Source organism: Muntiacus reevesi, chromosome 1, assembly GCF_963930625.1.
Source record: "Muntiacus reevesi chromosome 1, mMunRee1.1, whole genome shotgun sequence".
Lineage (NCBI taxonomy): Eukaryota > Metazoa > Chordata > Mammalia > Artiodactyla > Cervidae > Muntiacus > Muntiacus reevesi.
In genome coordinates, this window is record NC_089249.1 from 36,193,791 (window position 1) to 36,210,939 (window position 17,149).

The 17,149-nt window shown below is 37.5% G+C and overlaps 1 protein-coding gene across 1 annotated transcript in view; it reads left to right on the forward strand.

Moving 5' to 3' along the window:
- PLCZ1 (phospholipase C zeta 1) overlaps positions 1 to 17,149 on the forward strand; it is a 43,367-nt gene that overhangs the window by 11,757 nt on the left and 14,461 nt on the right. Inside the window, exons 3-7 of the mRNA XM_065921985.1 lie at positions 3,470 to 3,671; positions 6,487 to 6,631; positions 10,920 to 11,069; positions 11,623 to 11,865; positions 13,134 to 13,281. Coding sequence (XP_065778057.1) covers positions 3,470 to 3,671; positions 6,487 to 6,631; positions 10,920 to 11,069; positions 11,623 to 11,865; positions 13,134 to 13,281 — 888 coding nt within the window. The remainder of the gene's footprint in view (positions 1 to 3,469; positions 3,672 to 6,486; positions 6,632 to 10,919; positions 11,070 to 11,622; positions 11,866 to 13,133; positions 13,282 to 17,149) is intronic.

The window sequence follows — 17,149 nt, forward strand, 5'->3', positions numbered from 1 at the left end:
GAGTCTGGCAGTCTCCAGTTCACAGGGTTGCAAAGAGTCAAAGAAGATGAAGCGACTTAGCAGGCACGCATGCATGTGAAAGCCTGAGTTCCGCCTTTGCAAACTGGTTTATGGCTACCAGTGCTTAACATATGATGATATGGGTTCTAAGAAAACGAAACATTCCTTCATGGACTCATACTTCCTGATTTACTGAAGTATTTATCTGTGGCAACCAAGCATTTTTCTAGGAGCTGAGGATACAGTGGAGAATGAGGCAAACTAAGTTATATTCCTGATAAGGGTTGGAAGGAGACTGACAATAAATAATTAAACATACAGATAGATAGTTTTAGAGAGTACTATGTACTGTGAAAAAAAAATAAAATAGAGAGTAGACAACCCACAAGGTCTAGCTCAGGTGAGTGTTTAGGAGAGTCCTTCATGGGGAATGTAACATTTGAGCTGAGGCAAAAATGATGAGAAAGAATTAGTCATGTGACAAAACGGAAGAAGGGTCTGAGATCTAGGCAAGGGAAGTGTTGGCCCTGAGGTGGAGAAGCAAGGCACAGGAAGAGGACAGTGTGGTTTGAACCTGGAGAGATAGGCAGGGATCAAATCATGTTGGTCTCGTTGGTCATAAGCTAGATTTTGGCTCATGACTCAGTTGCACATAAAGACTTTGGATGCTTCTGAGCATCGTTGTGGTAAGACTGAAGATAGTGCTAGTAAGAGTTTGATCTCCACTAAAACTTGCAAGTTTGCAGGAAGATAAAGAGCTTGTATCAGAATGTAAAACAAGTACGTCTCTAGGCACATCTGATGAGTCCAGATGCTGAGTCTTTACTTTCAATTACAAAGACTTTCCCTAAGAAAGTAGTGAATTGATTTATGGTTTGGTTCAAGCTCTTTATATCATTGCCACCTGGAAACACCCAGTTCACAGACATGCACTTTATGGCCCTGTTCCAGTGAAGATTTTTAAAACACTGACTTTGGAATTGTTACCCTTAGGTGGTAAATTAAATGATTGTTGTTTAGTCGGTAAATTGTGTCTGACTCTTTTGAGACCCCATGGACTGTAGCCCGCCAGGCACCTTTGTTCATGGGATTTCCCAGGCAAGAATACTGGAGTGGGTTGCATTTCCTCCTCCAGGGCATCTGTCCAACCAGGGATCGAACCCAGGTCTCCTGCACTGCAGGAGGATTGTTTACGGTTTAAGCTACCAGGGAAGCCCAACTTAAAAGGTGCAAAGGCATAGTGGAATGTCGCCACTGACATTTTGGAATTGTGTTTACATTTTAACTATGATATGATACTGTATCCATTTCTTCTTTTGAGTCTTCCTCTGCTTCCATTTGATCTTGCCTGGTAGGTCAGACAGTAAAGCGTCTGCCTACAATGTGGGAGACCCGGGTTCCATCCCTGGGTCGGGAAGATCCCCTGGAGAAGGAAATGGCAACCCACTCCACTATTCTTGCCTGGAAAATCCCATGGACTGAGGATCCTGGAAGGCTACAGTCCCTGGGGTCGCAAAGAGTCGGACACGACTGAGTGACTTCACTTTCACTTTCTACTTCCATTCAGACAGTTTTGCACACAGGCACGACCACTCATTTCATTTACATGGCTATTGATCACTTCAGAGACTTATTGGGGCCAATTTGAATTATGAACTTATAGCCCCAAATGCTGCTAGGTTTCTCAAGCTTGTCCCACAGTGATATGTGACATGTACCAAATGAGGAGAACCTCACTTTATTTTAAATATAAAAATCCATCAGATTAACTATCATCTCATTCTGGTAGTTTTTAAGGGCATAACATGAGTTCATTTTTTATTCCACTACCAAAGATATTTACTTAGTTAATAGTTCAAAGAGCTATAAACCAATCACTGGTAATTGCACTGGGAAAAAGAATAAATTCATGCAAATCATTACAATTACGATATATGAAGCATTTGCCCCGTACACTTGCATGTTTCTAATTTGCATAGCTTTGAAATAGAGAGTTTAGTTTGCATCACTAAAAACATTTTATGTATTTTCTTCTAGCTTTTATTTTTTTAAAGTAAGATTGTAATAGCATTTTGAATGCTGGCTTTTTGTTTTTATGATGTCATAAACATTTACTTAATGTCACTATGTATTTTTTTCTGATACATTATTTGTAATGTCTGCTTAGTATTGTATCATATTTTAAGACTTAATTTCTTTCCTCCCCTCCGCCCATTTATTTTACTTTTATAAATAATGCTAGTGTGAGCATTCTTGCATATCAAGCTTTGTCTGAGTCTCTATTTCTGTAGTTTAAATTCCCAGAAATAAAATTCTTTGCCAAGAACCACTCACTAAAGTGAATACTCACACCAACTTTTAATATGAGGCAAACTGGGTTATCAGCAACAAAAGCAACGGTAACTAACCTTTATAGATCTAATATACAGCGCTAGTATGCATGAATGGATGTTATGATTGCCATCATTCCTAAGACAGGGAGAGGTTAACAGGCTCGTCATATAACAAATAAATGAATTTAACCCAAGCTGTCTCATTCCAGAGCCAGTGTTCTGCTTAAATAGATAATTTTGGTATATATGATACTGTGAAAAAAAGTTCACAGATCATTTGCTAAAGATAATAATATGCAAATGACTCAGTAATTCGATTCATAGGAATGCACCCAATAGAAACATGTACATATTTGCACCAAAAGATATATACTGGTTATTTATAGCAGTATAGTTTTGTAAATAGCCCCAAACTGGAAATTATCTAAATGCTCATCAAGAATAGAATTGATAAATTGTGGTATATTCACACAATGGAGAGCTATACAAAAAATAGGAATAAAAAATATATGTGTGCCACTATAAGAATAAATCTTACAAACAATGTTGAGTAAAACAAACCAGTCACAAAAAATATGTATTGTGTGAGTTCATTTATGTAAAACACAAATACTAAAGAAAACGAATCTATGCTTCTAGAAGCCATACCATTGAATATACTTGGCAGTTGGGGATTGGGGTATGGAGGAAAACTAGAAAGTTAGCAGGCGGCAGTCTTCTGGGGTGCTATTGTGTTCTGTTCTTTGACCTTGGTGTTGGTTACATGGATGGTTAGCTTGTGGAAATTCATGAATCTATGACACATGTCCTTTTCTTGTATATATTTTAATTATTTAAAAAAATTTTTAAACAGCAGGTCCTTGTTGGCTATCTATTTTAAATATAGTGGTTTTGTATATATTTTTTAAACATTAAAAAAACAACAGAGATGATTAAGTACTATTTAGTCTACTTAAATGTTGATATGAAAGAACTAAAAATAAAAACCTTAGAAAAATTTGTTTCCAAAGAAACTTGAATATTTTAGTATTAATTCTAAATGAATACTTTAGAAACATGCTCTGCTACTAAGTTTAAAGTGAAATGTAATTTTTATACTACTTATGATATTTCTGCATTCTTTTTATTTTTTATAGTTAAACAAGCACACCAGATGTCATTTGAAGGTTTTAGAAGATACATGGATTCATCTGAATGTCTGATATTTAATAATGAGTATGGTCATGTTTACCAAGATATGACTCATCCATTGACTGATTATTTTATTTCAAGTTCACATAATACGTACTTGATATCTGACCAATTATGGGGACCAAGTGACCTTTGGGGATATGTAAGGTATTTCTGTTGATTTTTGAATCCATTGCATTTTTAACATGTTTGAAAGTTCTTAGTGGTTTCTACCCCAGTAGGCTGTAATTCACAGTAAAGTAAGGCAGTGCATGTTAAAAAAATCAAGGGTAGAGAAATTTTGATTGGTGCATATCTTGAATATCCAACCTTTGGGTAGTTGTATACTTTATTCAATGTATTGTTATCATGCATGTATGCATGCATGCTAAGTCGCTTCAGTCATGTCCGACGCTGTGTGACGCTATGGACCGCAGCCCGCCAGGCTCCTCTGTCCATGGGATTCTCCAGGCAAGAATACTAGAGTGCATTGCCATGCCCTCCTCTAGGGGGTCTTCCTGACCCAGGAATCGAACCTGTGTCTCATACATCTCCTGCATAGGCAGGTGGGTTCTTCACCATCGGTGCCACCTGGGAAGCCCTTCTAATCCTGTCTACCAACCTCCTCTCTCTGGTTATTGGCCCTTTGAAGTTTCCTGAACAATTTGGATATTTTGTGTAGGAAAAATGTGAAGACTTTAAAAATCTTATTTAGCTATTCAGAGCATCCTGTACTTTAAAGAAAAAATATGGTCAAAATTAATTCTCAGATATCTCCATGCCAAAAGAAAAACAGTAGCATTTATAGATAATAATACATATGTTTATATGTCAGCAGACTTAACATAGATTAAAGGAAGTCTATGTTGCACCTTTAATTTTGTTTTCTACGATGTATCATATACTGTTCATACCAATTTAGCCTTCAGTTTTAGTTTAGTCAGTCCACTGAAGATACAGTGGTGAGCAAGATTTTCGAAGTGGTTACACTCGTTCGTTCATGAGAACAGACAGATAATAAAGAGGGAAACAAATCAGTATTTCCAGGGACTGAATCAAATGAACCAGGGTAATGTGATAGAAGGTAACTGTGGGGTAAGCGATGCTCCTTTTAACTGAAGGTTCAGGAAAGGCTTCTCAAGAGAGTATAGCTGTGGTCTGAGTGATAATAAAGAAGAAGTTTCAGATCTAGTAGGAAGGGAAGAAGTAATAATGCTTGGCATGTTTACAAGAGAGAAAGACAGCAAGTGTGGGTGTAAATGAGTGAATGGAGAAGGAAGAGAGGTGAATTAGAGGAAACAGGCAAGTTTATGAGGGTCTTGGAGACCATTGAAGGGAGAATGAATTTAATCTGGTTGCATAGGGAAGTCCTTGGAGGGGTTTTCCTTAGGAAAATGTCATAATTTAATTTATTCTTTACTGTTGAGGAAAGCCCAATGGTGAAAGTGTAGAGGTAGGAGATGCTTTGGGAAAATACTGTCGCAGTCCAGGGATGATGGTGATCTAGATGGCTAATTCATGAGGCAGCGGTTGAGACACATGGTTGAGTTTGAAATATTTTAGGGAGACAGAGCCAACAAGGTGATTTATCAGGCAATCTGAGGAGAGGTATGAGGGAAAGGGGTATCAGGATTTGGGGCCTGATAACCTAGAATGTGATGACATTATGGGCAGAGATGGTGGAGTCATTGCAGGGTGTGATTCAAAAGCAAAAGTTCCGTGATGTCCATGTTCTGTTTGAGATATTGATTAGTTATCAAAGGGCTAGGCTAGGTAGTCAGTTGGGTATATGTATCTGGGGTTTAGAAGAAGTATCTAGGTTGGAAAAATAATCTTGGAAGCCCTTGGCATATATATGCCATTCAAAGCTATGTGATTGAGTGATATTACTTAGGAAAAATCATAGAAAAGATATCTTATAACCCCATGATAACATCAAACTTACAAGTTAATATTGCTTTTATAATTTAAGATCTAAGTAAATACATAAATCCACAAATTCAGAAATATACCCACTTAAAATCCTGTAAGGATAAGTCCATTCATAGCTCTACAGGAATTTCTATTCATACCTCATTATATTTTTTTGAGAGAAAATACACCTTTTCAACAGGTTGATTTAGAAATATAGAAATTTAATTTTGAATTCTGAGAAAATGTTCTACCCCTGTGAAAATTTACAGTTAAGTTTAATTATATTTCTTCCTCTATTTCCTTACCCACTTATGAGAGATACAATTTGATACAAGTTTTTCAAAATTTCTCTACTTGTGAGAGGTGGTGTAGAGTGATGTTTGCCTATTAATATTTAAGTTTCTGGTGCTGATCTTTCCTTCCAGTCCCTCATTTGTTAACTACAAATGTGTATAACATTTTTTATGTTGCAGTTTCCTCCTCTTTAAAAGAGAAAAACCAATATTAACTGCATTAAAGATTTTAATTCATGAAACCCCCCTTAGATTCATTTAAGTGGAGAATTTCTTTATTGAGTGAGAAATTTTTCATGATTCATTCCCATGTTTCATTATTCACTCATTTCAGTCAGTGTGAGATAGTGAAAAGTGGCCTCCACACCACCACGGAAAGAGAGAGAGCTTTCTCTTACGAGCTTCTGAGTAAAGGGTTTGGCATGACCCAGTGCAATCCCCTCATTTTTTGCTGGACACCAAACCATGTAGCTAAAATAAGCAGCTAAAGGTTGGCTTGATCATGGATAGAATTAAACCTATCTAGAGATGTAGCCAGAAGCAATATTTTTAAGGTTCTCTTCCATGGAAAAAAATTTTTCTATAAAACCACAGAGGGTTTTGATCTACTAGTAGGCAATAAAACCCAGGTAGTATATGGTTAAAAGTGAAAGTGAAAGTCACTCAGTTGTGTCCGACTCTTTGAGACCCCATGGACTATACAGTCCATGGAATATGGTTAAAGGTATAACCTATAATCCAGGAGTGACAATTTTATTTTGTTTAAATTTTACTAGTGCCCTTGTGAAAGGATGCCGCTGTCTGGAAATTGACTGCTGGGATGGATCACAAAATGAACCTGTTGTATACCATGGCTATACATTCACCAGCAAGCTTCTGTTTAAAACTGTTATCCAAGCGATACACAAATACGCATTCCTAGTATGTGCATGCCTTTGTTAAGTCACAGTTATTTAAACATGAGATAATTTAATTGTTTCAAAATCCTATAATGCTTGGCCTTAGTTTAGATCAGTGACATTTCATCTGCCTGTCGGTTATGATCCATTAGTTGGCAGCAAAATCCATGTAGTATGTATCACTATGTGTGTGTGCTCAGTCATATCTGATTCTTTATGACCCCATGGATTGTAGCCCATCAGGCTCCTCTGTCGGTGGGATTTTCCAGGCAAGAATGCTGGAGTGGGTTACCATTTCCTTCTCCAGGGAGTATATCATTAAAGATAGATTTATTAAAACAGATCTCAGGTAGGAAGGTACATGTAGTTTCATGGAACTTTTTGTTTAATTATGTAATTATATTATATGTGTGTATATGTATGCATGCATGTGTATTGTGTCATAATGTAAGTTATATTTCTTACCACGAGTTATGGCCAAAAAGTTTGAGAAATACTGTTCTATTTAATAGTAACTATTTTACCAACATTCAGATATTTTACTTTCAAGACACAAATGTCAAAAATGTATTATCTCAACTTTTGGCATATTTTATACTATGATGGCAATTATTTATACAGAAAAGAATGTTTAAAAGTTTACTTTAGATTTCAAAATTGTTATTAAATTTATTAAGTTAACGATTCAAAGATCTAACTCTTTCTTTCTAAAGCTTCTAATTCAGTTTAAAAATACTCATCTGTAAATTGAACAGATTTTAATATTCACTGAATTTTGAACAATACTTGATCCCATTGACAAGCTTGGTTAATTGAACACCTTCAGACATTTTAAACTGTGTTTTTAAACTTAGTATATTTGATTTCTTTCTTAAATACTTCAGTTGTAGTGTAATTGAAGAGACTTAACAAAATCTAAGTAAGGTCTGTTTAATAAATTAAACTTACAAAGTTGAAAAACCTAAAGTTCTCTTAGCTTGGTCAATGTATTATCTGTAAACAGAACCCTAACTTAAAATCACATACTTAGATTAATTGTTCCATTATATTTTGGAGTATAAAATACTAAATATTCATAAAATATTTTAAAATTTATCATAATATAAAACCTTTATATATGGCATTGATTTTCTTAAACATCTAATTTCTGATGTTTAAATTTATCCAAACTTCTCCTTTGAATTTTACACCAATGTAGACAACTTCCTATTTGGCATTTCCACTTGCATGTTTAATAGCTTTGGTTAACATGTTTCAGCTTGAGCTCCAGATCATAACCCTCTTTTTCCTAGTCCCACTTGGCCTATGGTCTTTTCCATCTCAGTTAATGACAACTGTGTTTGGCCTAAATCTTTATTGTCCGCTTTAATGTTCCCTTCTTTTCTCTCTAAATCCTCTATATGTTCTTCAGCAAATCCTCCTGGCTCTAATTTCAAAATGTACACTGAATTTAATCCCTTTCCCCATTCTCACTGTCACTCTCCTGGCCAACAGGCATCACCTCTGACTTGCATTATTGCAATGGCTTCTTATCCAGGGTCTCTGCTTCTCTCCCTCCTCTTCTGAAGTTTCATCTTAATATAGCAGAGTGAATTTTTGATAAGTCCAATCATGGCATTCCCCTTTTCAAACTCTTTAATTCCACTCAAAGTAGAAGTTAAGGTCTGTACCATGACTCACAAGGCCCTACATGACCTGCTTACCATCACCTCCTTGATGTCTTCTCCTCCTCTCTCCCTTGTTCATGTGGCCATTTTGACCTCCTTACCTCTTTTCAGACCCATCTCAAAGCCTTTGCACTTGCTATTCGCTTCATCTGAAATACTCTTCCCAAATATTTTTGTACCAAACTCTCCCACTTCATTCAGGATGGATAACTGAAGGAATAAAAGGAAATAGAGACAGTCTGAAAATTCAAAGGCCTTGCAAGGATAGACAGACATCTACAACTTTTAAGACTCCAAAGAGCACGTGATGGAATGAAGAAAAAAGAAAGGCCTTGAACAGACTCAGTGAAACTTCTCAGTTGGACACAGTGACACAGTTTTGCAGCAAAGATTAGACTGAAGTTTAGACTTTCTACTCAACATAGTTGCCATTAACTTGGGGATAAGAGAGCAATGAAATAAAAATACACTGGATATCTATGGCCCAGAAAGAACTTTGAGTATAGGTTCCAGCACATGTGACTTACTAGAAACAAATGTATATGAAATTGTGGTTTTTGAAGGCATTAGATTGCCAAAAACAGAAGCTAAGTCTGTCTTGCTAGGGGAACCTTAAAACCACGCTTAGTCAGAAAGTGAACTGCAAAAGTTGTTTAGCTTTAAGAAAAGCCAGCTCCTCAGTTCACACTTCAGATATGGCCAAGGAGGATAAAGACAAGATGATCTTCCCAGAGGATGGAACAAAGACCACAGACAGCAGTGAGCTCTTCCCAGTGAGTGAGGTCAGGGCCTAATTGAGAAATCCATTTGCTAGGTCTTCACTTTGCCTAAACTCAAAATCACTTATATTTGGGAAAAAGAAATTTACACTCTTCTCTTAATATTAGACTTAAGTTTATATATGTATAAATGAAAATGAAAGCATCAGTTGCTCAGTTGTATCCAACTCTTTGTGACCCCGTGGACTGTAGCCCAGCAGGCTCCTCTGTCCATGGAATTCTCCAGGCAAGAATACTGGAATGGGTTGCCATTCCTTTCTCCAGGGAATCTTCCTGACCCAGGGATTGAACTTGGGTCTCCACAGGCAGATTCTTTACTGTCTGAGCCACTAGGGAAGCCATATATATATATATGTGGGTATTTGCAAGAAGATCATTTTGTAGGCTGAATAAGAGCCCCAAAGATACTAGATTCTAATTCCTGGAACCTGTAAATGTTACTTTATTTGTTAAAAGGATCTTTGCAGACGTGATAAGTTAAGAATCTTAAGATGAGACACCATCCTGAGTTATCTGGATGGGTCCTAAATGCCAGTATCATATCCTTATTCATGGGAGGCAGAGGGAGATTTGACACACAAGAGAGGAAGAGGCAGTGCGAAGATGAGGGGCAGACACTGGAGTGATACGACCACAAGCCAAGAAATGTTGGCCACCACCAGACGCTTGAAGAGGCAGGGAAGATCTCCCGTAGAACCTGCTGACATCTTCATTTTAGCCTGTGAAACTGATTTCAAAATCTTGGCCTCCACAACTGTGAAAAGATAAATACCTGTTGTTTCATGCAACCTAATTTATGGTAATTTGTTACAGCAGCCATAAGAAATTAATAAGCTCAGACTTAATATGATATGTTATATGCAATATGACATATGACATATCTATCAAAGGTCTGTAATCATTCAGCAGACCTTGCAATTCCTTTTCTTGTTACTGTAAATTGGCAAATGTGCCCTGAAAATTATATGTGGAAAGAAGGAAAATAATTTTGAATAAGATATCCAAATGAGTGATATTCACTATTTTGTGACAAATTTAAAAGTTACAGTGGTGGAAAATACCTTTGTAGAGTCACTTTTAACCCACTCCAGTATTCTTGCCTAGAGATCTCCATGGACAGAGGAGCCTGGTGGGCTACAGTTCACAGGGTCACAAAGAATAGACACGACTGAAGTGACTTAGCATGCACACGCGCGCGCGCGCACACACACACACACACACACACACACACACACACAGTCGCTTTTACTTACTAGATATTCTTTCTTATTTAAAACCTGGAAATATCTTTATCTTTGTTTCTAATTATAATGCAGTGAATTTTGATTATAGAATTTAAAATAGAAAAAAGTAGAAAATTAACATTTTGTCTAACATATCTAAATGTTAAAGTTTTTCCTAAAAATATCAAAACTATATATGTACTTTATAAAGTAAAAATGTAGAATCTTACTTTTTGGCAACTTGTTTTTCCTCTTAAGACTAGATCATAGATACCTTATTTCTATAGCAGTATATATAGCTCTACTTCCTTTGTGACAGATCTTTATCATTCCTTTATATGACTATGCTATTATTTATTTTAAAACATGGGGAGTTTTAACAAATTTATTTAAACTGTTGGGAGTTTCAGTTTTTTCCCCTATATTTTAAGTACAACTGGGACTAATTTACCTTTATGTACAGATTTAATGTTCCCTGTTTTGTCAGACTCAAAAGTATTTTCAGTTTAAAGAATAGATAATTATTTTGCTAAGGTACTGAACATTAGATGTTAGTTTTAAAATCAATTAAGTACTCATCTTAATTGCATTAAAGTTATTGAGGAGTTTTGATTAACTGTGGTAATGGTTAATTTTTTTAGGCATCTGAGTACCCAGTGGTGCTGTCTTTAGAAAATCACTGCTCCCCTTCCCAACAAGAAGTGATGGCCGACAGTTTGCTCGCTACTTTTGGGGATGCCTTGCTGTCATATACGCTTGATAATTTTTCAGACAGACTACCTTCACCAGAGGTAATATTTTTTCTGAGAAGCTCAGGCTAAGAAAAAGCCTGCTGCTGTTATATTGGCCAATGAAACCGAGCTGGAGATTAATGAAAAATGCTTAGTTTTAATTATAGTGGTGTATCTTTGCAATGTTCCTAGGAAATAGCCCGTGAGCATTTAGGTGAATATATTTTGATAAAAAGGATAGTCTAGTGTAGTGTTAGTTGCTCAGTCATGTCTGACTCTTTGCAACCCTATGGACTGCAGCCCGCCAGGCTCCTCTGTCCATGGGATTCTCCAGGTAAGAATACTGGAGTGGATAGCCATTCCCTTCTGCAGGGAATCTGCCTGAACCAGGATTCAAACCTAGGTCTCCTGCATTGCAGGCAGATTCTTTACCTCTGAGCCACCAGGTAGATCCCTTTGTTTCTATTAGGTTTTTAGGAATATGGAAAAAGGGGCTACCTATATTACTACTGTGGGTAAATTGAAAATATGATGAAAGGCTTTTCAATGACCATGACAAGTGCAAATTTACCTGTACATGTATAATTGTATCTCTTTCAAATTGTTTCTGTAGGCATTAAAATTCAAAATATTAGTTAGAAACAAGAAAATAGGAACCTTACGGGAAACCCTTGAAAGGAGAGGTTCTGATGTGCATGGTCAGGTGGAGGAATATGAAGAAGAGGAGGAGGTGGAAGAAGAGGAGGATGGAAGTGGTGCCAAAGAACCAGAACCAGTGGGTGATTTTCGAGATGATTTGGAAAAGGAAGAACAGTCGAAACGGGTGGTCAGAATCCCACTCTTCAGGAAAAAGAAGGTGAGGCAACGTTTTGTGAAAATCTTACAAGTGATTGAAAAGTTGTTTTATTTTTTTGTTAGTTGAGAATTTTTAAAACTTTTTGGAGGAAAACGTCTTTTTCCTACTTGTAATCACTTTAGTTTATCATTTAAAATTTATTTGGGAAAAATTAGCAGTGGAAAAGAAATTTTAGAAGTTGTTATCTCTTTCCCCGTGTTAGCTGTTCGTAAATTCTTTTTCTCTACAGTCAACAAATATTAGACCTTCTTATATATTAGACGTTGTGCAGTGTATAAAAGATAATGTCTCTGCCCTGAAGGAGAGCTTACTGTCAGAGACAAGAAAATCACTGTTTATATTATATAGTATTTTAAGTATACAAGTTAGCATGACAAAGGAAGGTATACAAGGTTGCAAGCAATACAAAACTAATTCAGCTGGTTTAAATAAAATGTGAATTAATTCAGCTGGTCCATAGAAATGAAACATTCAGGAAAGGGAATCTAATTACAGGAATGATTGGTTAAAGCATATTAAGCAAAGTCCACAGAATTTTCTTTCTGCCAACTTTGGCCCCACTTTCCTGATATGGGTCCTAGCCTTTGCAAAGCTTCAGTTTTACAAGCTTTTAGATTCAAATCTGAAAGTCCTGTCTATCTTTCAGCTGCCCAAGCCAACTCCTTTTGGATCATAGTAGTAGGCTGGCTGTGATCCAAGCATGCACACATGCCTAAATTGGTTTCTGTTGCCCGGGGAATGCACTCTGCTTAGCCACGCCCACTTCACATGATTGACACTTAAGCACATGGATTGAGCATGGTCGGGCAATGTTTTCCTGGAAAAAAAAAAAAACACCCACTTTGGAAGAGGCTAACAGAAGTGCAGAGAGTATAGATTTGGGGCTGGAAAAGTGTACAATAGTGTACTATACAGAAGTTATTCCAAAATGTTAGATCACATTGGAAATAGTCTAAAATTCCTGAACTTGTAAAATTCAGTAGACTAAACTAAGACCTTTGGGAAAAGGAAATAGAAATAGTTGTCATCTTCAGTACTTACTGCATGAATTGGGATTTTAGGTTTAGATTGCCTGGTAAGTAACATCAAATGCTATTATTATAGAACGTATTTACATTGACCCAATTCAAATAGTTTTTGAGGGTATAATCTTATGAAAAAACTAAAATCATTGATTTGAGAGCGTATTTTCCTTATTGGAAAAAGAATTTTTCAAATGATTAGTGCAAAATTGTGAAATTATTTTTTTTTTTCTTTGCACCACAAAGATAAAAATATCTATGGCCCTATCTGATCTTGTTATTTATACTAAAGTTGAGAAGTTCAAAAGTTTTCATCATTCAAATCTATATCAACAATTTAATGAAAGCAACTCTATTGGGGAATCCCAAGCCCGAAAACTTACAAAGTTGGCAGGTAAATTCTTATAATTCAAATAGATGAAGTGTTTAAACAAGTTATATTCACTTTTAAGATGTCAAAAGTGGTCAACAATGTTCATAAAACTATGTTTGAATACAATTTCAATGTATTTAACAGATTTTAAAAAGGGTTATGTGCCTCAGGTCACTTTGCATTTTATTTCACAGAACGGAATCATTAATTTACTTCTCTAAGTCATGAAAGTTCGCTTGAGAATGTCCAGTATAGACACTTTGTTGGGAGGGACTGTGGTGAGCAGTTTATATGAGAGTAGAGAGTGACAAGATTGCAGAGGTAGGCAAAGCTAAATTACAAGAAACTTGAGCTCTGTAAGTGAGCAGAAGATTGAAATCTCAGGAGTTACATGACCCCTTTTATGTTTCTGAAAGATGCCTCTGTTAGCAGCATAAGAGTGATGCTGGCTGTAGGGAGGAGATGATAAAGGATTGTTGTTGTTCAGTCACCCATTTGTGTCGGACTCTTTTGAGACCCCATGGACTGCAGCATGCCAGGCCTCCCTACCCCTCACCATCTCCCGAAGTTTGCCCAAATTTACGTCCACTGCACTGGTGATCCCATCCAGCCATCTCATCCTCTGATGCCCTCTTCTTCTGCCCTCAGTCTTTCTCAGCATCAGGCGCTTTTCCAATGAGTCAGCTGTTCACGTCAGATGACCAAAATACTGGAGCTTCAGCTTCAGCATCAGTCCTTCCAGCGAGTATTCAGGGTTGACTTCCCTTAAGATTGATTGGCTTATGGCAGCGAAATTGAAGCCAGGGTGAAGTTTGTGGACATCTATGAATGAGTGAATGCCGAGTCACTCAGTTGTGTCAGACTCTTTGCTACTGCAGCCTTCCAGGTTCCTCTTTCCGTGGAATCTTACAGCCAAGAATACTGGAGTGGGATCCTACTCCACGGGATCTTCCCAAGCCAGGGATCAAACCTGTGTCTCTTGTGTCTCCTGCGTTGGTAGGATTCTTTACCACTAGCAGAAGTGGGCATCTATGAGGTAGAGATAATAGAGTGGAAGCTGCATCTCTAAAGTGAAGAAGAAGGTAAAAATGGTACTCAGACCAGGCTGCCTGATAGCTGTGTGCCTACAGAGGAGCCATTTGTCTCTGAATCTTGTTTTCATTGTCTCCAGACTCTAAATCTGAGGTGGGTTACTCTATGTGGTACAGCCCGAGATATGGCTGTCAGGCCTGGGTAAAAGAATGGGAAGTGGACTCTGCCTTGTTCTCAGACTTACATGGTGGGGAACATCATCAACTTGGAGCTTCCTTGGGGGCTCAGTGGTAGAGAACACAGCTGCCAAAGCAGGAGACTCAGGTTTGATCCCTGCATCAGGAAAATTCCCTGGAGAAGAAAATGGCAACCCACTCCAGTTCTTTCCTGGAAAATCCCATGGACAGAGGAGCCTGGTGGCTACAGTCCATGGGGTCACAAAAGAGTCAGACACGACTTAGTGACTAAACAGCAGTTATCAACTTAAAAACGAATGGTCTGTTGGTAGGGGAAATCTTTTCTCTCTTACCCCTCTTGAGTTCTTGTGACTGGACTAGTAATAAAATTGATGCCAGACATATTGACAGGAGAAAAAGAAACAAAACTCAATTCATAGAAATGGGACCCTAAGAAGTGACCAAAGTAGGTAGCTTTTATGCCTTCCAGACGAAGAAACAAATGTATAAAAAACTGACAGGAAATTAGTGAAGAGTCTAAACAGTTTGAGCTTGGGGTAGTAATGAAATAAGGCACCAGGTTTATTTTTATAGGTTTCTCGGCTCTGAATTCCCTATCATTGGTGGAAAGGATGTCCTACCTTCGGATATAGGGAGTGTACCTTTCACATGAGAGATTTATTTACTGTTTTGAAAGAAAAAGAAAAGAGGGAGAGTGTCCCTCTTGCACTGGCCATTGCTTAACTTTAATCCAAAATAATCAAGTTTGGATTTTGAGGCAGCCTATGCTGGGCCTCCACAGTCAATGAGAATAAGGTGACTTGCCATATCCTTTTTAAAAACTGCAATCTACTATCTTATGTAGAAGCAGAAAAATCAGCACCTGCAAACCTGCAAAAAAAAAAAAAAAAAAAAAACTTGAGGAAAGCTCCTGGCTATTTGGAAATGCAGATTCTAATATATATGGTGGTTAACCTCATTGGGCTGGCCACTGGTGCTTTAGGGTTTTGAGGCATGCTTTAACTCATCTCCTCAAAATGCCTATTAGAAACATGCTGGATATTTTAGGACTTTTTGGTTTTTGTTGTAAACTGAGGTTTGTGACCAAAAATCTATTCAGTAGCTCTACATGGCAGTTAAAAGAACAGAATAGTATGAAATGGAATATAATAAAATGGAATGGAATAGAACTAAATAATAGAGTACAGAAGAGTATATTGTATGCAGGAAACATAAGAATTATTTTATAAAACAGTTGTGTGTGTATCTGTGTGGTGTTGGATTGTGATATAAAGTATATTTTTACCGTGAAATATTGTGAATGGAGTTTGAATTTGACCTCTTTACTACAGTCCATTTCAAACTATTGGATTGTTTTGTTGTTGTTCCTGTGGTTGGGACTTCTGGGCACAGCAAAAATGGTTATAATTCTCTCATTCTCATTGTATTAAACACTTGCTCAGCATTTGAAAATGGACTGAGTTGAGTCATAAAAGGTAGCATCACCATTTCTTTGGAAAGAGTATAGAGCACTTTTCTTGAACTAAAAGTCAGTTCAGTTTAGTTCAGTCACTTAGTCGTGTCCAACTCTTTGTGACCACCCTGGACTGCAGCACACCAGGCCTCCCTGCCCATCACCAACTCCCAGAGCTTGCTCAAACTCATATTCATCAAGTTGGTGATGCCATCCAACCTTCTCATCCTCTGTTGTCCCCTTCTCCTCCTGCCTTCAGTCTTTCTCTGCATTAGGGTCTTTTCCAGTGAGTCAATTCTTCGCATCAGGTGGCCAAAGAATGGGAGTTTCAGCTTCAGCATCAGTCCTTCCGATGAATATTCAGAGTTGATTTACTTAAGGATTGACTGGTTGGATCTCCTTGCAGTCCAAGGGACTCTCGAGAGTCTTCTCCAACACCACGGTTCAAAAGCATCAATTCTTGGTGCTCAGCTTTCTATATAGTCCAACTCTCACATCCGTACATGACTACTGGAAAAACTATAGCTTTGTCTAGACGGACCTTTGTTGGCAAAGTAATGTCTCTGCTTTTTAATATGTTGTCTAGATTGGTCATAGCTTTTCTTCCAAGGAGCAAACGTCTTTTAATTTCATGGTTGCAGTCACCATCTGCAGTGATTTTGGAGCCCAAGAAAATAATGTCTTTCACTGTTTCCATTGTTTCCCCATCTATTTGCCATGAAGTGATGAGACATGATGCCATGATCTTCGTTTTCTCAGTGTTGAGTTTTAAGCTAACTTTTTCGCTCTCCTCTTTCACTTTCATCAAGAGGCTCTTTAGTTCTTCTTTGCTTTCTGCCATAAGGGTGGTGTCATCTGCATATCTGAGGTTACTGATATTTCTCCTGGCAATCTTGATTCCAGCTTATGCTTCATCCAGTCCAGCATTTCTCCTGATGTACTCTGCATGTAAGTTAAATAAGCAGGGTGACAATATACAGCCTTGACATACTCCTTTCCCAGTTTGTAATCAGTCTGTTGTTCCATGTCTGGTTCTAACTGTTGCTTCTTGACCTGCATACAGATTTCACAGGAGACAGGTAAGGTGGTCTAGTATTCCCATCTCTTTCAGAATTTTCCACAGTTTGTTGTGATCCAGACAGTCAGAGGCTCTGGCGTAGTTAATAAAGCAGAATTAGATGTTTTTCTGATATCCTCTTGCTTTTAC